This window comes from Thamnophis elegans, chromosome 4 (genome assembly GCF_009769535.1).
Source record: "Thamnophis elegans isolate rThaEle1 chromosome 4, rThaEle1.pri, whole genome shotgun sequence".
NCBI lineage: Eukaryota > Metazoa > Chordata > Lepidosauria > Squamata > Colubridae > Thamnophis > Thamnophis elegans.
In genome coordinates this window covers 124847480-124868494 of record NC_045544.1, presented here as the reverse complement: position 1 = coordinate 124868494, position 21015 = coordinate 124847480, and the positions used below count along the sequence as shown (strand labels likewise).

Here is a 21015-nt window from a genome sequence, read left to right as displayed (position 1 = left end):
CCTGGGGGCACTGTCTGCAAACTGCAAACTGTACAGGCAGCTGTTTCAGCCATATGCAGCCACAGATGAAACCCCCCCCTCTCCCCTCTGCTCATGGTAAAGCAAATTAGCTACAACAAGGATATATCTCCCTCCCCCTTCTGTCATCCAGAAATTACAATTGGGTAACAACTCCTTGATCAAACAAATCAACCCAGAGTTCTCACTTGAGACACAATGACCAGGCTCAATTAACCTACTTCAGGCATATTAGGTAAAGGCCCAGAATGCTGGGAAAGATGGAAGGAGGGAAAAATGGAATAGGACGACCATACATGAGATGTATGATTCAGCCCCACAATGGATGAATGATGCAAAGAGTTAGCAGGGATAGATAACCTGACTGTCTTGATAAAAGAAAAAAACACAAGTATTTTTGTGTCTACTTGGAAACCGCTTCTGGATTTTGTGCTTGAGGTGGGGAAAAAAAATGAAACCTTTGAGGTTGTATGTTACTGATAAGCTAGATCTGTTATTATAGAAATGGGGTGATTTACACCAGTGGTCTCCAACCTTGGCAACTTTAAGACCTGTGGACTTCAACTCCCAGAGTTCAACTTCAACTCTGGGAATTGAAGTCCACAAGTCTTAAGTTGCCAAGGTTGGAGACCACTGGTTTACACTATTATGTAAAAGTATAAAGTTGAGGTTTGGTGTTACTTCTTATTCTACTGCACCAAAGGGACTCTTTTCTTTCTTTTTCCCTTCTTCTCTACACTTTTCTCTTCCCCTTTCCCTCCCCTATTTTCCCTATTATTTGCTTTTGTATTTTATATTATTAAAGTAGTAAAAAGACAGAAAAGAGATACATAGATTCAGAAGCAATAGATGCATTGCTAGAAGACCTGAGAGCCGGACTGAGCAATGATCTTTCGGGAGAAAAACGATTTACATGCCACTTACCTTCTTTTGTGGCATTGCTGGTTGTGGAAGCAGCTGCTGCTGTCCCACCAGGACGTCCCACTGGACTGGCATGCTTCCCGGCCCTCCCAGGAATTTTAAGTCCACTTGGCTTCAACATCTTTGCCCAGGTTTGCACCTCAAGGTACGAGAATCCTTTGGTCCTGTGATTGGTTGCCGAGTGCCGCAGGTTCAAGCATCTAAGTGATACATCCCTTCATCTACCTTGAGAGACCTGAAGAAATTGACCAACATCCAAACAGAAAATATATATTTTATATAAGTGAAATGTTTGCAGCAACAAAAAAAGGAAAGAAAAACACTTCATTTATAAACTCTTGCTTGAGACGGGATTGAATTATTTGCTCCCAAAATAGAGTACATTAAATTAAATTTAAGTTTATGTAAAGAGTATGGGATTGTCTTATTTCATAACAACCAGCCAATAGGTTAGCTACAGATTTTGGATGACGCCTCCCTTATTTGATCTTTAGCCATACAAAAGACAAGCCTTTCTAAGAAATATTTTGTGTATTCCCATTATGCTGTTTTTGTAAGCAGCTATTCCAAAGTACATTAATCTCCAAATGGACCTCACCTATACTCTATCTGGAACTTTAAAGCTTAGAAGTAGAACCACTTTAATAATAAAATAAAAGCCCTTAAAAGAGGCAAGCCCTTTTTGAAATGTACTTGCTTTATCGTTTGATCTGGTCTGTCTAGTTTTCTCTACAAACACGTCACTAACTGGGAATCCCACCACTTTTTTTCATGACAGATCAGCCTATATTCAAGTATTTGACTCATGGTTTAATTGCTTCCTGCCTCAGCTACTGCAATCTCTGCCTTTGTGACATGATGAAATACTTGGGAAACTCCGGGATTTTTCTTCTGACTAGGAAACTCCTTATTGCTACATTTCTCAAGCTTGTAAAAAAAAGCCATAATTTCTATTTTTTTTCTCTTGCCCCTTTTCCAGGGTCCTTGGCTATTGTTAAATTTCTCTATTATATATAGAAATGTATTTTTAATTAAATATTTTTTTTAAAAAAGGAAGACAAAAACTAACAAACCAATATACAGCAACTTATGAAAAATAAATCAAAGAGAAATTGAAACAAAGGGTGGGGGGGGGAATAAAAGAAAAATGGGGAAGAAAGAAAAAGGATACAAAGAAATGGCTTCCGATTTCCTTTACAGCAGTATAAAATTAAGGTAACCTTTATTGTCATTTTCCTATAAACACAATCGCATACATGAACATGAAATTCGGATGCACCGTTCCTCAAAAGAAGGAATGCCACCTATCAAACAATGCCACCATCCCAATAATAACAGTAATAGTCATCTAACAGCAGCATCCAAAAATGCCAAGTTATACAAATATATATACACATACACCTATGCACACATACACACACAAAGAGAGAGACACACAACTATTACAGAATCCAGTTCTGCTTCGGATACCACAAAGTCTCCTCCCAGAAGGGATAGAATCAAGATCACGTGAAGTGTTAATACCACTTTATAATGCCTTGGTAAGGCCACACTTGGAATACTGCATTCAATTTTGGTCACCACGATGTAAAAAGATGTGGAGACAGAGTGCAGAGAAGAGCAACAAGATAATTAGGGGATTGGAAGCCAAAACATATAAAGAATGGTTGCAGGAACTGGGTATGTCTAGTTTAATGAAAAGAAGGGCTAGGGGAGACAAGATAGCAGTGTTCCAATATCTCAGGGGTTGCCACAAAGAAGAGGGAGTCAAGCTATTCTCCAAAGCACCTGAGGGCCGGACGAGAAAACTAATCAAGGACGAAACTAATCAAGGACAGAAGCAACTTAGAACTGAAGAGAAATTTCCTGACAGTTAGAACAATTAATCAGTGGAACAACTTGCCTCCAGAAGTTGTGAACGCTCCAACACTGGAAGTTTTTAAGAAGAGATTGGATAACCATTTGTCTGAAATGGTGTAGGGTTTCTGCTTCGGCAGGGGGTTGGACTGCTAGAAGATCTCCAAGGTCCTTTCCAAGTCTGTTATTCTATTCTGTTCTGTTCTGTTCTGTTCTATTCTATTCTATGGCAACATTCAAAACAGATCATGGAGAGGATGTGTAAAGTCCCTGAGAATACCGTGGACCCTGGTCAAGCAATGCTTATATATGGATAGAAGGAAGTAAACTCCAATAATCAACTTATAACAGTTTATTTAGTGACTGTTTAAAGTTACCGTGGCATTGAAAAAGTGACTAAAGACCATTTTTCACATGTATGACCATTGTAACACCCCTGAGTCATGTGATCAAAATTCAGACTTGACAACTGACTCATATTTATAACCATTGCAGTGACCCCAGGGTCATGTGATCACCTTTTGCAACCTTCTGATGAGCAAAGTCAATGGGGAAGCCAGATTCACTTAAATGCGTCACTAATTTAACAACTGCAGTAATTCACTTAACAACTGGGGCAAAAAGGTCATAAAATGGTCTCAAATATTTCAATTAGCAACATATATTTTAGGCTCAATTGTGGTTGTAAGTCAAGGACTATCTGTACTAATTTAACAACTGCAGTGATTTACTTAACAACTTTAGCAAGAAAGTTTGTAAAATGGGGCAAAACTCACTTAACAAATGTCTCACTCAGCAACAGAAATTTTTTGGCTCAACTGTGGTCGTAAGTTGAGGACTACCTGTATTGGTATAATTACATTGATTTCTTACTCTATGTTTACAACGTAATTCATTTGTTTCTATATCCTGTCTAATCATCAAAAGCATTGCTTTGTTTCATAATTTTGGAATTGTCAGCTATCCAGAATCATTCGGTTGAGTTGGGCAGCTATAGAATTTGGATTGAAGAAATAAATAAACCAGAAGTTCCTTTTTCCCTATTTCACACAAAAAGTCTATGAAGGATTTCCAGTCAGCAATAAATGTAGATATTTATTGCTGACCAAAGAAGTCAATTTAGCTATCTCAGCAAGTCTGGTTGGCTCAGGAATTCTGGGAGTTGAAATCCACAGGTCGTTAAAGGAAGGGACATAATTGCCCAGCCCTGTTTTAAAGCTACTGTTCCACAAACTGACCTAGGAGTGAGAAAAATAAGTGTCCATAGAACTCAAGTTTAATTAAATGGTAAAAAAAATTGAATGGTAAAATTTTGCAACACGTTCAGAACAAATGTAATTATTTTGTGAGATTGGGAAATTTAAAACAGATAGTCCTTGATTTATGGAGTGCCCATTATGGTTGTAAATTTTGATGGTTGTAAAGTAAGTTACCTATCTGACTGACCCAATTTTACTGCCAGGTTTCCAAAAAATGCTCCAATTTATTCATGAATCTCGAGCCAAATTTCAAAAGAAAAATAGACATTTATTAGGAGCATTTATTTTGGCAAGACCTTTTGCAGTCAGATCTGAACCTTATTTGAATTATAACTGAATTTTACTCCTGTTCCTTCCCTCCCCTCAGTCTGTGTCATAAATCACAGTTCCCAATGAGGTGTACCCCTCCCAAGTCTGCTGCGGTAATCTGAGATCCGACTCTAGCCGGAAGTACAGTATGTGTGGAATGCGCTCCCTCACTTTCCTCACCATGGCAACTTTAGGAGTTAACATTTACAACTTTTTTTGCATTGGTCATTAAGCAAATATTGCAGTCATTAAGTGAACCCATTGGTTGCTGGTTTTCAGCACAAACATCATAAGACCCAGTTACGTGGCATAAATGTGGGCTGGTTGCTGAGCATTCAAAATGTGGTCATGTGACCATGGGGGGGGGGGGAGAGAATGCCTGTCATAACTTCAGAACTGGGTCACAAGTACCTCTGAGGAGGTCCATCATAACTTTGAATGGTTATAAAAAACTGGTTGTAAATCAAGGACTACCTGCAGTTGTAATAGAAGACACTCATACTACTGCATTTGATAATGATTTCATGACCAGTATGTGATGAAAAGGTGCTACACTCTATGGTTCACAACTAAGTTTGTATTGGATAAGGATAACAATGAATCTATGTATATTTGATAGAGGATTGGTGATATAATGTATAACCCTAAGTGTATATTATAAAGATATCCTGTTGTTGATAAATAATTTTAATAAGGAAGTAATCAAAAACTGGTATATATATGAAGTGAGTATTTAGAATAGCTTGTTGAAAAATGAAGGAATAACATTTTTCTTTGAATATATGATGTACAAGGACAATAATGAACATAAGCATACTCGATGGATGATTGGTGGGATTATACATAATTGAAAATAGTAATATATAAATATAAAGTTGGTAAATTCTTTTATACTATAAAAATATTCAGAATGGGACAAGTGATTATAAAGGTATATTGTTATTAAACAGACAATTAAGAATGTAAGGGAATTAGGTTTATTGAAAAGAAAGAAATATTAACCGTAAATGAATATATGTTGTACAATGAAAGTGAGGTATCTAGTTATATTAGACGGGAAATCTGTGATTGCATATGTAATTGAGAATATGGATGCAAAAACACTTGTAACCAAACGACATGTTGTATGTAATGGATGAGAATTTTTTTAGGTTGTTTTTTGTTTAAAAATTTAAAAAAATGCAAACCCCCCCCCCCCAATCTTACATTTAACAGTACTTAATCCAGTTTGAAATGATGCTTGCTATCTCTTTTTCCTCCACCCCTTTCTGCTCAAAGACTGGACAATCTGAATGTGTCACAGCAAGTAGGAAGCCAAACCGGCATATTGATTTAGTTACTAATACGATATTTTCTCCAATGGCATAAACAGAGCATGTCTATGTCAGGAAGAAGATATGGCTAAGATCGCAACTTGCATAGTGTTATCATCATAATTTCTTATTTTTGGCTCACGGTATAATGCAAAATCGCACCCTAGTGTACGCTATAATTTATGAAGAGGCTGCAGTCCTGTGCCATGCCTCCCAGAAACAAAAGCTCCTCAGCACAAATCAGAGAGCTCTGTCCTTAAAAAGAATACAATTTTTTGCAATATTTGTAGCAGAATACTTTGTGACACCAGACTTGAAATTTTGGGCTTAAGACAACTTAGAACTTCGCTGTCTTTGATCCGACCTAAGCATAGTACATAAAATTATCTTTTACAATGTCCTACCTGTCAATGAATACTTCAGCTTCAACCACAACAACACACGAGCATACAATAGATACAAACTTATGGTAAACCGCTCCAAACGATTGCAGAAAATACGACTTCAGTAACAGAATGGTCAATGCCTGGAATGCACTACCTGACACTGTGGTTTCTTCCCCAAACTCCCCAAACTTTAACATTAGACTACTGTTGACCTCACCTGATTCCTAAGAGGTCTTTAAGGGGTGTGCATAAGCGCACCAGTGTGCCTACCGTCCCTGTCCTAATATTCCCTTGTATTCGTATCCATTTCATGTATTCACAACCACGTTTATGCTTGTATCTGTTATCTAATTCATGCTTGACGAAATAAATAAAATAAAGAAAAAAATGAAAACGGGCAGCTTAAGGAAGCAATTAATAGCAATAGCACTTAGTTATATACCGCTTCCCAGTGCTTTACAACTCTCTCTAAGCAGTTTACAGAGTCAGCGTATTGCCTCCCAACAATCTGGGTCCTCATTTTACCCACCTCGGAAAGATGGAAGGCTGAGTCAACCTTGAGCCTGGTGGGATTTGAACTGCCAAATTGCAGGTAGACGACAGTCAGCAGAAGCAGCCTGCAGTACGGCACTCTAACCACTGCCCCACCATGGCTCATTAACAAGAAGATATTCCCCCCCCCCACACACACACAATGTATTGATCACCACCAACAGAAATTTGGGTCTGGCTTGGGGAAACACAGCAAGAGCTAGCAAACAGTTCCCTTTGCAAAGTTCTGCTTGTTTTTAGAGAAACACTAAGAGAGCTTGCACACTTACCTAATGTGGGGAGGCTCAAATGCACTGGGGTATTATCACTCAACATCTTAAGAACCTCAAAAGTAATGCACCGCTGTTCCTTTTCCCCAGACATCCCTGCTCTCCAACAGGCAGATTCTACATGAAATCAGTTGCGCTACAGGAAATCAGTTGAGGGAATCAACCGACCGCAGATCCATTTGGATGCTTGCAAGAGCAATGGATTTTTTTTTTGTCTCTCTCCTTTTATAAACAGGAAATGGGAATGCAAAAAAAAAGGAATGTCAAAGTAACAGCAACAGGACTTTGGGAACTTAAGAATTTGTATAGACATGTCAAGCAAGGGAGAAAAATTCAAGTTTTTCCTTCCCAACATTAAAAAAAAAAGAATGTTTTAAGCCAGAACAATAAATGCACTGTAAAGAAGAGACAATATGGACCATGCTGATGAGTTGAAAAACGGGTTGCATTACTGTTACAGATTGCTCAGAACAAATTCAACATCTGCCTCTTGAATACTGACTTCTAGATATTTTCTTTTAAACACAAATAGACAAGCTCCTCTTTTGCCAATGACTCAGTGCTAAATTCAGCAGGTCTAGACAGGCTGAAACCTTCCTAAAAATGTTAATTTTTTTGTTGTTTTCCTATTTGTAAACCTTGTGGTATCTCTTTTTTAAAAAAAGAACTGGAAGAACAAAATTAATTCATGATTTTAAAGCCACTATCACTTGTTATAAAAAACCAAATTCTTCTTATAAATTGCTTTTCTCCAGCCCTGTTGTAGGAAGTAAATAAATAAAATAAACAAACAAGAATGTAAAAAAAAAAAATACACACCCAGCATAATAAAGATTTTGGGAAGAGGGTCAGGGACTCATTTAAAAGTAACAGAAAGTTTTCTATATAACAGAAATAGCATTTACTATATTTTAAACTGGGAACATCCTCCAACATAGGCTACAAGGCACAGCATTTTATAAGATTTAATTGCATCACAACAATCATGTTTTACTTCAGACTCATCAATAAACCTTTCTCATTCTCAAGATTAAAAGCAGACTTCCATAAATCAGCTTCCTAAATGTTTGAGATGAGAGCTACTAATGGGCAAACTCTAGACTAAACATAGTAAGTTATCAACTGCTACTTTTTTCTTTCTATTTCTTCCACTATTTTTCTTTAGCATGAAAAGAATGTGTTAAGAAAGAAATAGCTGCACACTCTTTTTTAATTCATAGTGCAAAGAGCAATTGCGTTATTTAGGAGACAAATCGGAGGAGTCCTCTCCTTTTTTTAAAAAAAGTATGATAATTAACCCTAATTAATAAGATGATATCATAATCCGAAAAGCATATAATATACTAAAAATCCTTGGTATGCTCTGATCTTGCCTATTTTCTGGAGGAATTTGCAGGATTAGCCAGGATTGGGTATTGTGATGTCCAATTGGCCTCGAGACAGAGTTAAAACTGAAGCCACGCCTCTGTGCTCCTTGCTTCTGGTTCCCAGTTTCAACTCTGTCTGGCCGAAGGACAAATTGCTTTTGGTTCCTGAAAATCCAAAAAACAATCCGGTGCCATCCTGCATTTTCCTCCTCCCTGCCTTCCCCCTTTTGCCTCCATCTGCTTCCTGGAAGCCTCCTTTTGGTGTGGTTTGCTCCCGGCCGCCAGTATGGGTTTTAAACTTGTTGTTGGGTCTTTTAGAGGCTGGATGCCATTACGGCGGTCATTTTGGGCGTGTTGAGGAGAACCACATGGGCTGAGGCCGCTACGGGGCATCGATCTCATCTTTGCCATCCGGGGGGCAATCCCTTCCACAGCGGCAGCTGTGAAGAGGCTCGACGGGCCCAGAGCAAGGCCAAGAGGCCCGGAGCAGCGTGGGACGATGGAGATTGCGCGCCGTGCCGCATTGTGCTGCCAGCAGCCGTGCAGCTTGAAAAGGGGCTGGAAAGGTCTACCGGCGGCTGCAATTGTCGCATGGAGGTCGTAAGTGACTGGGGGAAGCTGGTTTGTGCTACTGGTCGGGTGGGCTGAGCCTGAAGAAGCCCCCGACCCTGATCATGGCAGATGGTGTGGAGAGGCCTGATTCCCCCCCCCATTGTCTCCTGGGGAGGGAACTTCCAGTGGGATCCGGGAAAGGCCCACAGCCTCTGCAAGGCTGCAAAAAACCATGGCTGCTGGGAAACCTTCCAAGGCTTTACAGAGAGATGAAGAAAGGAGGCACAGGGCCCTGGAAAAGCAGGTCTCCAGGGCTGAACAGAGGGGTAGGCCTAGTTCTCCCCTGAGGTCCAGATGGCCCATTAGATCTAGGTCTAGGTCTCCTCCAAGTGGGGATTCCGCAGTATATCTCAGGGAATATGCAGGGGATATTTCCCCTCCCCCCAATGGTAGAACAGGGCCCCTATCTAAGGGATCCTTTTTAATGCAGGGGGGGGCAGGGCACAGTGCAATTGGGTGAGACGGAGAGCGCCAAGTCAGGTGCCAAGGAAGGTGGCCTGGGAAAGAAGCCAGGAGGACCGAGTTTACTCAGAGCCTCCTCCAGCGAAGGAAGAGATCCCTGTCCTAAGTTGTTCTTAGAAGTGGTTAAGAAGCAGTGGGAAAAGCCAGGGACATTCCCTAACCCTAGTAGCAGTGATAGGAGATTCTTTAACATAGATCCTAGTTTTTCTGAGGCTTTGCAGGTGCCCATAATTGACTCTCCAGTGGTGGCATTGGCTTCCACGTCTACAGTGGTGTACGGCGATGTGGCTGATTACTTGAAGACCAGTGACAAGAAGGCAGAGCTGACCTCTTCGCAAAACATTCCAGTCTTCTGCATGGGCCATCAAGGCAGCTGCCTCAGTGTCGTTCTTCAGCCGCACGGCTTATTCTTTGGCTCCAACAGATGCAGGAGCAGATTCCTCCAGAGGAGGTGCATACTCATCAGGATCTCAACAAGCTGCTTGCTGTCGCACAATTCTCTGCTGACGCCACTCTGCATGCCATGAAGTATGCCTCCCGGGCGATGGCATCCTTGGTTGACCTCCCGGCGTCTCCTGTGGCTGCGAGGGTGGCAAGCCGAGAACAAGGCGAAATGGCATCTGGCCCTCATCACCTTATTCCATGGGATCCCTTTTCAGTGCCCCATTGGACCCGATCTTCGTTGAAGACAAAAATAAGAAGAAGGTCATGCCCACGCCTGCTAAGAAGTCAGAAGCAAAAGTCTGCACCTTACTTTCGGAAGCAGTCCTATCGTCAATCAGATCTGGAAGCTCAACAAAGCAGCAGGTATTTTTCGAGATCAGATAGGCAGTCGGATAGGCACTACACTAGGGATAGGCCTAGGTTCCAACAACAGGGGAAGAGGCCCTTTCGGGGAGGAGGTGCCATCCCTACCAACCGGGGTAGATAGGTCAATAGAGACCCCACCCAGAGGCAGCAGACTGATCCTGTTTGCCGGCGCCTGGGCTGAGCTTACCAATGATGCCTGGTTCTGAACACCATCAGATTTGGCCTGCGCCTGGAGTTCCTCTCCAATCCCCTGAACCACTTTCGGATGTTTTCGGTGCCAAGAGTAAGGATTAAACGCTCTCGCATGAGGCAGGCGATCCGACACCTTTTAGATATTAGGGCAGTGGAACCGGTTCCATTGGACCAAGTAGGGTCAGGATTCTCTTTCTAACATTTTTGTCGTTCAGGGGGATGGAGGGTGATACTGAATCTAAAACTTCTAAATTTTCAGTTGGTCTATAGGAGATTCAAAATGGCATCCCTTAAATCCATCTTGGCGGGGATCAGGCGCAAATGACTTCATGGCCTCCATCGACCTGATGGAGGCTTACCTCCATGTCCCCATCTTCCCTGGTCATCATAAATACCTCAGGTTCTCCTATTTAGATAGGCATTATCAGTATAGGGTCCTACCATTGGCCTGGTGTCCGCGCCTCGGACTTCACTAAGGTCCTAGCTGCAGTGGCAGCTTCCCTCCAAGAGCGCTCTCCATCAGGATCCAATGTTATCTCAATGGACATCTTGATTCAGGCAGCGTTGTTTCAGCGTGAGAGGGAGGATATTTTGTTAGTGGTCTCTACCCTCCAACAGTTAGGTTTTTCAGTTAACCTAGATAAGCAGTTACCTTGTCCCCTCCACCAGGATTCTTCACCTGGGATTATCATAGATTCCAGGTTGGGGAAGGTGTTCCTCTCCCATGACTGTAAGGTTAGCTTGGTAGCTTTAGTTAAACAAGTTAGAAGTCAGCGTTTTGTTCTGTGGTGGTGCTCTTCAGCTTGCTGGGGAAATTCATTTCTTGCATAGATGTGGTGCCTTGGCTCGTCTGCACGCGAGGCTACTCCAGTGGCTCTCCTACCAGCATCAGAGATCCAACTCTAGCAATTCCAAGTAAAAGGTTCCGGTGACGCCGCAGGTACACCTGTCGTTGAGGTGGTGGCTTCTCCCCAGTGCTACATGAGGGCTGTGTAGTTCAGGGAGCCAAGCACCTGCATCCTGACAACGGACGCCAGCTTGTACGGGTGGGGAGCTCTCTTGGAATCCAGATGGTACAGGGCCATTGGACCTGGTGGACCTCCAGCACAATATAAATTGGCTGGAGCTGCGGGCAATTCACTTGGCACTGCGCCACTTCAAGGACTAGTTTGAGATTGGTGATTCCTTGTGCTAACCGACAGTGGTAGCAGCGAAGGCCCATGTCAACCGACAGGGCGGCAAACACTCTAGGGCTCTTCGAACCGAGACGATGGCACTTGGTGCCTCGGCAGAGAGGCATCTTCGATTGCTCAGGGCGGAGCACATCACAGGAATGAACAATCATCCAGTCAACTGGCTCAGTCAGGCCATAGTCGACCACGGAGAGTGGAGCCTTCCTCCGGAACTCTTCAAGACCATTCTGTTCCAGGTTTGGCCATCCGGAGGTAGACCTGTTGGCCACACCGCAGAATGTTCAGGTGGATAGGTTCTTCTCTCGGTTCCCGACTCAGGGGACAGAGGATGTCGACGCGCTTTGGATTCCCGTGGCCGGAGGGCCTGCTCTAACGCCTTCCTCCCCTTCCCCTCTCCCTGGGTAGTTCAGAAGATGATCTCAGAGAGGGCGGCGCTCATTTTAGTGGCGCCTTACTGGCTGCGCCACGTGTGGTTTGTGGACCTAATGTGCCTGTCAATGTCACACCCGTGGAAGATCCCAGGGAGGGATGTAGGACCTCAGGCAGGGGAACCTGGTGCATCCCAAGCCACAGTGGCTGCAGCTAGCCATGAGGAGATTGAGGAGCGCCTGAGGGCCGCCCAGCTTTCAGAGAGGGTAATCTCCACCATTGAGGATTCACGCAAGGATTCCACCACCAGGATTTATGATTCCACCTGGCAAGTCTTTGCAGAGTGGTGCTAGGTCTCAGGAGCAAATCCCCGCGAGGCTTTGGTACCGCACGTCTTGGAGTTTCTCCGAGATGGGTTGATAAGGGCAGTTCCAGTAGTGCCAGATGCGGTTGTTGAGTGAGGAACTCATGCTTCTCTTCCTCTTCTGCACTCGTCTCAGCTTTAACAGTTGGTATTCTTGGTTATGGCTTCCTGCCTTTCTTCAATAAATATAATTTATCAGAAGTTCTTGCATTTCTTGTGAGCTTAACTGTGTGGTTTAGTTCTGACAGTAGTACAAAATTAGGCAGGTGTGTTTGGCCCTTGGGAGAAGACCTTTGATTTATCATGTCAGACAGACATCTTTGCAATCACCTTATGAATCCTCTCAATATAATGGATTAGCCAATCCTAAAATCAGAGCAGAAGAAAATCTCTCTTATTCCTTCTGACCAAGGAAAGACTGCCAAGAGACACTGCAGTGCAACATCATCAGGAACAATTCATTGCTGGGAAGGTTTCCAGAGGTTACTTAAGAAAAAAAAAGTGGGAAACTTTTCTTTCAAGAAAACCCTTGTAGGCTAATAATATGCAGATTCAGAAATAGTATTTAGTATCCTGCTCTTGTTGAAGTCACAACTGGGTTATTCAGAGCGTTGAACCAGCCTAATGTTCGTTTGATTTAAGGTTCAGTTGTTAAATTGCTTGTTTATGGCTTAGTATTAGGAAATTTAGTCAAATGTGTGGATTTTTTAAACAATCCTCTAATTGACAAAGTGGGGCTTTAAGTCATTGTGGCCCTTGGTCAATCTTGTTGGGACTTGGAAATTGAGAATCAACAGTGAATGGGAAACCACCAGAGAAATTTCAGGTTGTGGGCTACCCACTGCAATAGATAATATAAAACCATTTCTGTTTCATTGCTAGGAAACTGCATGATGTAGCCCAGAAGAGAAATTCAACTGAAGAGCATCTTGTTCTTTGCGCTTAGCCATTGACTTGGAAACAAGTCTGATGAAAAACCTAGCTTTGATTTCTTGAAACCAAGATACTGAACTAGAGGGGAACAGTTTGCTTAAGGCCTCCCAGAAGCCCAAATGGGAGATTTGAACCCATAAGCACGTTTGTGCATTTACTCATCAGAGATACACTTACTTAATCCAAGGAAATTCCAGTTCTAATAATCACAACCTAAGGTGATAAGAATATTGCTAGATCACACTGAAGTTTCATCTAGCTCACATTTTAACTCCCACAGAGAGCAAACAGCTGATTCTGCCACCCTACAAGTTGTATTCTTAGAATTTGCCAACAAATGAACAATTTCCTACACGATTCCATGCCTTCAAAGAAATTCCATGAATCCTCAGCATAAACTTATCAGGTTGTTATGAGTTTGCACAGCATTCTTAACTTTGTCACTGCATAAATCAGATGTCCTCGGTTCACACAATAAATGGAATCTTAAACTAATCAGTGGATCATACCACAAAATTAAACCAAGGTTAAAATTAGCCAAACCAAGAACGTTGTGCAAAGGAATCTATTAGATTTTAATTGATCTGGTTAAGCATTTTTGTATGAACAATCCTTTGTGTATGTAGCATGGGGATTCAGTGGAAAGTCTAGAGTAGCATAACTAGGAACTAGAAATATTGTTGGTGCCTGTTCTTATGATTCACCTTACTAATATTATAGTACTATTTTTAATTGCATAGGTAGTCAATTCATGCCATGTCTGTATAGTGCCTAATTAATGAATGATCATAACTTGCATACATGGAGAAAATAATAATCATTTCCCCTCACCTATCAATTGAACGTGTACTATTTTTTTTAAAAAATCTGAATACAAATATTATACGATAGCAGTGTTCCAAACCTTCATTTCTGACAAATGAGCATATCCAAAGCAGCTAATAAACAACAAATTAGTAATTCATTTAGTATTCTAACAAGATATAAAAACTACAAGATACAAAACTGTTCACATTATTTCAAGTGTAAAAGTGATCGGGATTTGAGAAAAGGTACCTGTTGTTACATCTGATAACTCTTATGGTTACGTACAACTTTTGCTCCAGAGTTGGGTCCTGAAACCGCCACTCTATTGGGTTTTCCTTCCATTCTTTTGTCCATGCTTTGTCCATCCTGAAATATATGTGCCACTTCGGAATGGAACAAGTCGTCACCGACATCATCACCACAGCCAACTCCCCATGGTCACTTGCTGTGGGACAACTTGCCACAGCCAACTCACTGCAAGGCAATTCAGCAATTCAATGTAATTATTTAAAATAATTAAAACCTTTGCTTTAATTTTTGTCCCTCCTATGCTCCTATTCCACCATTTCTTCAATATTAGTATAACGCTTGTCCTGTGGCAAGTTGGCCATGGTGAGTTGTCCCATGGCAAATTGGGCGCAGCAAGTTGGCCTTGGTGGTGAGTTAGTTGTGGTGAGTTGTCCTAGACCAGTGATGGCTAACCTTTTTCTAAAGGTGTGCCAAAATTCTGTGAGAGTGTGCTTTCGCGTGTGCTATCGCGCGTGCACGTGTGCCACCCTCTTGCGCATGGATGCACGACCCCCCTGTGCATGCACATGTGCCCGCTCGTGCAGGGGGGCTTCGCCCTCCCCAGGCTGCCTACTTCTACAATTCTGTACCCAAGTGACTGCCTGAGGAATTCCAGGTGTTGGAAATCCACACCTCTTAAAATGGCCAAGGTGAAGAGACAATCCTGCAGACCACTCCCTTGTGCCAAATAGCTGAAGTCATTTTCTTTGTTCAGGAGGGGGGTCTCTTTTAAAAAGAGCAGCCTCAGTATTTAATTGTCAAAACTTTATTTACAGGATGCCTTGACAGTTTTCAAGTGTTCATGTTTTATTTTCTAATTCTGTTTTAATTTTATATTGATCAATTTTATTTTGACTGAACATAAATTACCAGCAGGAGCAAAACTTATTATTGGAGAAAACCCAGATAGAAAATGACAACCCAAGAAGGAACAAACACCAACAAAACACTGTAAATCTACTGCAAATCACATTCTGCTAGGTTGTCCACTCTTCCTATGGAGATTAAAATACCTCACATTACAGCTACTGCTATTTTCCAAACACAAATTAATTTCCCAGCAGAGAGAAGACAACTTCTCGATAATTAAAAGATGCAGTGGTATGTCCCTCCATCCCTGAGCCCAACAGTCTTGATGTCCAACTTCGTGACCCGTCAAAACCGCGGTCCACTAAAGCGCGCCCGATTAAAGCGCGTACCTGACGTCATCAGCAGCGCGACAAATAAAATTAAAAATAAATTAAATTAAAATTAAATTAAAGCAAGCCGATTCACATAAAGGTAAGGGTTAGGTTTAGGGTTAGGTTAAGGGTTAGGGTTAGGTTAAGGGTTAGGGTTAGGTTTAGGGTTAGGTTAAGGGTTAACGTTAGGTTTAGCGTTAGGTTTAGGGTTAGGCTTAGGGTTAGGTTTAGGGTTAGGCTTAGGGTTAGGTTTGGGGGGGTTAGGTTTAGATTTACGTGTTAATTTTAAGTTTACCGCTCACAGCGTGCTGTTTTCGTCACGCTGTGATGACGTCACGTACGCGCTTTCGTCGAGCGCGCTTTAGTCTACCGCGGTTTTGTGGTGGAACCGTCCAACTTCACTTTCTGGAGAAAGTGAGAGACAGATCCTCCAGTCACCATCCAAACTTGAAGCCCTCTCTAAGACCTTTGATGTTTGGAGAAAGAAAGAGATGGCCTATGGCCTGCTTCAATAAAATAAAAAAAGTAGGTGGGTATTTATTTATCAAATTGTTGGGTTGTCAACTCCACATAAGACTCATGGAAGATTGATCTTTATTTCTGTTTTGGTGCCCTCAAGTTGGACTTGACATTTGGTGACTGCATGAAGTCCACGGTATTTTCTTTGCAACATTTGTCACAAGCTGGCAAAGGGTTCCTCTCTGCCTACCCATCAAGCAGTAGCCATGAATCCAATTGGATACCTAAGTCAACAGATCTATTCCTTTAGGGCCTCCTCAAGAGACAACATTAGAGTTGGCCAAAAATTTGTTAAAGGTTAGATTGAGGAAAGTTTCCAATCTCCATAGATAGAACCAACTGGGAGACCTGCCAGCCTGTGGGCATAGCTGATGCTTGAAACAAGACATCTAGAAAACTAAATCATTGTCCCAAGTATTTGAAGACTTCCTCTCCCTAAAGGCACCATTTACCCACCAAGACAAGTGACCCATTTTCTTGCAATCACTTTTATACAGCGGACATTTCTGCAAATCTTAGGGAAGTAGACACAGAAAGACAAAATCAAAACACCACACTATAGATTTATATAGTCCTTTACGCATCTGGAGTCAAGACTGCTGGGTTCATCTTCTACTATTTGATTTTCTCAAATTGGTGCATTGAGTAGAAAATAGAGTCAGAACCTAGAATGGCTTCAGCAATTCACAGATACACACACACACACAGTTTCACTTTATAAAGTTTCACTTCCATTTCACCAAAATAGTGGGAAATCATTAGATCTAAGATGCAAAATAGGAACATTGGATGGAAACAGGATGGAACAAACACTGGAGGTTTTTAAGAAGAGATCAGACAACCATTTGTCTGAATGGTAGGTTCCTGCCTGAGCAAGGGGTGGATTAGAAGATCTCCAAGGTCCCTTCCAACACTGTTATTCTATTAATATCCGATATGGATCCTCATTTGGGCAATCTCCAGAAGATAATGGAGGTCAGGGGGAGCCAGGCGTGCTATGGTCCCTGGGGTCTCGAAGAGTATAATTCTTGGAGCATAATTCCAAGTGGCATAGGAGTTTTACAACCTAGTTCCTACCACAGGTCGGACATGACTTAGCGACTGAACACAAGAATGTGAACCTCTGGCATCTTCAAGTATCTATCTCAGATTATCTAGCAAACTGTTTAATAATGATAGCATGATATAGCAAGTTTTGTAGTGAAAAGACTAACTGGAAATTTTGCTCCCACTCATACCAGTGATGCTATGATATTGTCAAATTATTTCCTGCAGTTTTCAGCTCTTTTCGGGGGTGGGGGATCAATCTTCTCACTGCAAAAAGAAATACATTCTGATCTAAAGTCTTTGATTTGACATTTGCAGAGATTGCCTGATTTGAACACTGTATTCCTTTAGGAGATACACTAAGAAAAGGGCTAGATTACAGGCGATGAGTAAAACCATTTCTCTGACTGAAGTACTGGGAAAAAACTGCAGTGAAAAGAAATATTACCAGAATTGTTGGACAAATTGTCTTGCTAAATATAAGGCGCCTACAAACTGGCCCAAGAATTTCATAGTGACAAGAAGCAGAATGGAATGGAAGCCCTCCTTTGCTTTACAATTAATTTTAATTGTTACAATTAATTTTAACAGTGTCTAATCATCCCTGCCTCTTTCCAAGTTTGACTTTTGTATCCTGTTTTTGTTTTTTAATATTTTATTGTACACCCCCCCAGAGTCCCTCTCTGAGGCAGATGGGCAGTTCAAAAGTGGAAAAATAAAATAAATTGAATCTTGTAAGTACTCTACACAGCATCCAACTTATTGCAATGCATAAATAAAACAAAATGGACAGATGATGAGTATATGCAGACAGTGTTATTAGATACACTGTTATTATCCTCTATTCAATATTTATTCATAATTAACCAGTATGTTTAGCCCTTATTGACTTTAGCTTTTGGCCATAAAAAGATTTTAGAAAATGGAAGAGACATCTTCTCATTGAAGTAAAATATAATGGTCAATATAACAATAGTAAAAGTAGCAGCAGCTAACAAAAATGTGCCTTTTCTACAAAATTTCCCCTTTTCTATTAGGAAGCTAAAAATTGGGCAAATGTGAGCAATAGATTCATCTTATGAATCAATTTGTTATCTAGCAAATTGCTATGCATAACACCAAGCAGTATAGAATCTAATTCCTACTAAAGTTTCATTTATGTTTTAAATCTCGCTTAAAACCTAACATATTTTATTTATTTATTTAACTTGTGGACATAATATATTAAGATAATCTATTAAATATCTTTTAACACTTTTAATATATTTAATATAAAGCATGTCAAAACTCCCAAGAATCACAATGTCCTTAAATTTGGGAGCCATCTCCCTTATTTGGGTACAAGGTTCTATTCCTCCAATGGAAGGAGAGAGAAGGATGATTAAGAAATACAAAATATAAATAAATAAGTGTTCTGTATCGCAGGCTGGCAATAGTAGTTGCCAGAATCAGGCAGCTGCAAGTTTAGAGAGAAATTTAAACTGCTCAGTTTTCTCTTGAGTATTGCCACCATGGCCAACTAAACCTGCCAAATAACCACTGACCTCCAATGAAAGGGACCATTTTACCCAGAAGGCATTTTTCCAAAAGCTTGATGAAACCAAAAGTCAGATATGGTGCAGATAGACAACATAATCACTAGCCCTATCACAGGGAAGACCGACAGAGTCACCTAAACAGCAATTCCCCCCACCCCTGTTAATTGCTTATCACAGTGTTTTTCAACCTTGGCCACTTTAAGATATGTGGACTTCAACAACTCCACATTTTGTTGAATTCTGCATATTTTATTGAAGTCTGCATATCTTAAGGAGGCCAAGGTTGAGGAACACAAGCTTACTGTATTACAAGATTCAAACAAAGGTACGGTAGTCCTCGGCTAACAACCACAATTGGGACCAGAATTTCCATTGCTAAGCAATGCCAAATATTATTGCCAGAAAAACAGCATGGACATATCCATATGGGTCTATGACAATTTGCCATAGCCAGTTTGCCATGACCAACCTGTTATAGCCAACTCACCGTGACCAACTCCCCATGGCTAACTCCAATACAGATTAACAGAGTTGGAAGGGACCTTGTAAGCCATCTAGTCCAACCCCCTGGCCCAGGAGATCCTACACCATTTTTGACAAGATGACAGTCCAGTCTCTTCTTGAAAGCTTCTAGTGATGAAGCTCCCACAACTTCTGAAGGCAACTTCTGTTCCATTGGTTGATTGCTCTCGATGCCAGAAAATTTCTCCTTGTTTCCAGGTTGAATCTCTCCTTGATCAGTTTCCATCTATTATTCCTTGTCTGGCCTTTGGGTGCTTTGGAAAATAGCTTGACCCCTTCCTCTCTGTGGCAGCTCCTCAAATATTGGAACACTGCTATCATGTCTCCCCTGGTCCTTCTCTTGATTAGACTAGCCATGCCCATTTCCTGTTCATCCTATGTTTTAGCTTCCAGTCCCCTAATCATCTTGGTTGTTCTTCTCTTACACTCTTTCTAGAGTCCTCAACATCTTTTTTTATAGTGTGTGACCAAATGGAGGCGGTACTCTAGGTGTGGACTTTCTAATGCTTTATAGAGTGGTATCAGTACCATTTATTTCACTGTAATCATTCACTGCAGGACAAATTGCCACGGCCATCTCGCTACAGGAAAACTCGCCGCAGGATAAGAGTTACATTAATATCAAAGAAATGGTGTAATAGAATCATTAAAGAAAGGATGCAAAAGGAGGTCAGAATGAAATGTGAACGGCAACAAATACAATATTTTTTAATTTATTTTAAATAAATAGAATTGTTAAATTGTTCCACAATGAGTTGTCTTGCAGCGAGTTAGCCATGGCGAGTTGGCCCCGTTGCAAGTTGGCTGTGGCGAGTTGGCCGCAATGAGTTTGCCGCAGCAAGTTGGCTGTGGCAAATTGTCCCATTCCCTATCCATGTAGTCAATAAGGGCTAAGCCAGTAATTGAAAGAAGTCTTTTAAAAAGAGGGATAATGGCAGATCAAATAAGTTGTTGGATCAGACCAAAACTTATCAATCTATTTCCTCATAATGGTTAGTGTTCTGGAGTAATCCAAAACTTTCACCTATCACACAGAAGCTGCTCCTCAGAAATTGCATTCTTCACTAGCAGGATGCAAGAAAAACTTTTATTGGATAAGATCCAAAATACATTTAGTTCTGTTTCCTGCTTTTCAGGAATTCCAACAGAAAGTTATAAGCCAAGCATGAAAAAATAACACCCATGATAAATCTGTTGCTTCTGTAGAGTACCAGTGATATACAATACTAATCCCTCTACTCCCAAATTACAAACCTTTGAGTAACCAGCAGAATGCTTTTCACACACAGCATCTCAATAAACCTGGAGGAACTCTGAGATTTGTAGAAAGTGATTAGAAGCCAAAAGGGGAGACTATCGCTTTCACTTGAAGTAGTCTGATCTCAATAAGGACTTGAGAACAAGTCAAGGAATACTGATTGTTGAGTTACAACTAGAAACAAGATGGGAAAAGAGAAATTACATGTAGTAGCTAGAATTCCGCATAGCAACACTTCATTGTGCATGTCACTGGATTCATTGGTTTACATTTATTGTATAGCAGCTAAATCTTCTAAAACCTAATCCTTAAATGGTCAGGATAGCACAGCCCTAATATAAAGATGAAGATTCAATAGGCTACAAAAATCCTAAAGTTTGCAAATGTACAAAAATGAAATTAGCCGTCCTGAGTAGTAGGGAGAAGACACTCTAAAGGAGTAATACCACTTTATAATATCTTGGAAAGACCACAATTGGAATATTGCATCCAGTTTTGGTTGCCATAACATAAAACAATGTTGAGAATCTAGAAAGAGTACAAAGAAAAGCAACAAAGATGATTAGGGGAACTGGAAGTTAAAACATATGAAGAACGGTTGCTGGAACTGGGTATGTCTAGTTTAATGAAAAGAAGGGCTAGGGAAGACATGATAGCAGAGTTCCAATA

The 21015-nt window shown here is 41.1% G+C and overlaps 1 protein-coding gene across 1 annotated transcript in view; it reads right to left on the bottom strand.

The window, feature by feature from the left end:
* The window catches only part of CLIP2 (CAP-Gly domain containing linker protein 2), a 77285-nt gene extending 70223 nt beyond the window's left edge, over positions 1-7062 (bottom strand). Inside the window, 2 exon segments of the mRNA XM_032216568.1 lie at positions 943-1174; positions 6885-7062. Coding sequence (XP_032072459.1) covers positions 943-1060 — 118 coding nt within the window. The 5' untranslated portion in view covers positions 1061-1174; positions 6885-7062.
* Between the last annotated feature and the right edge of the window lie 13953 nt (positions 7063-21015).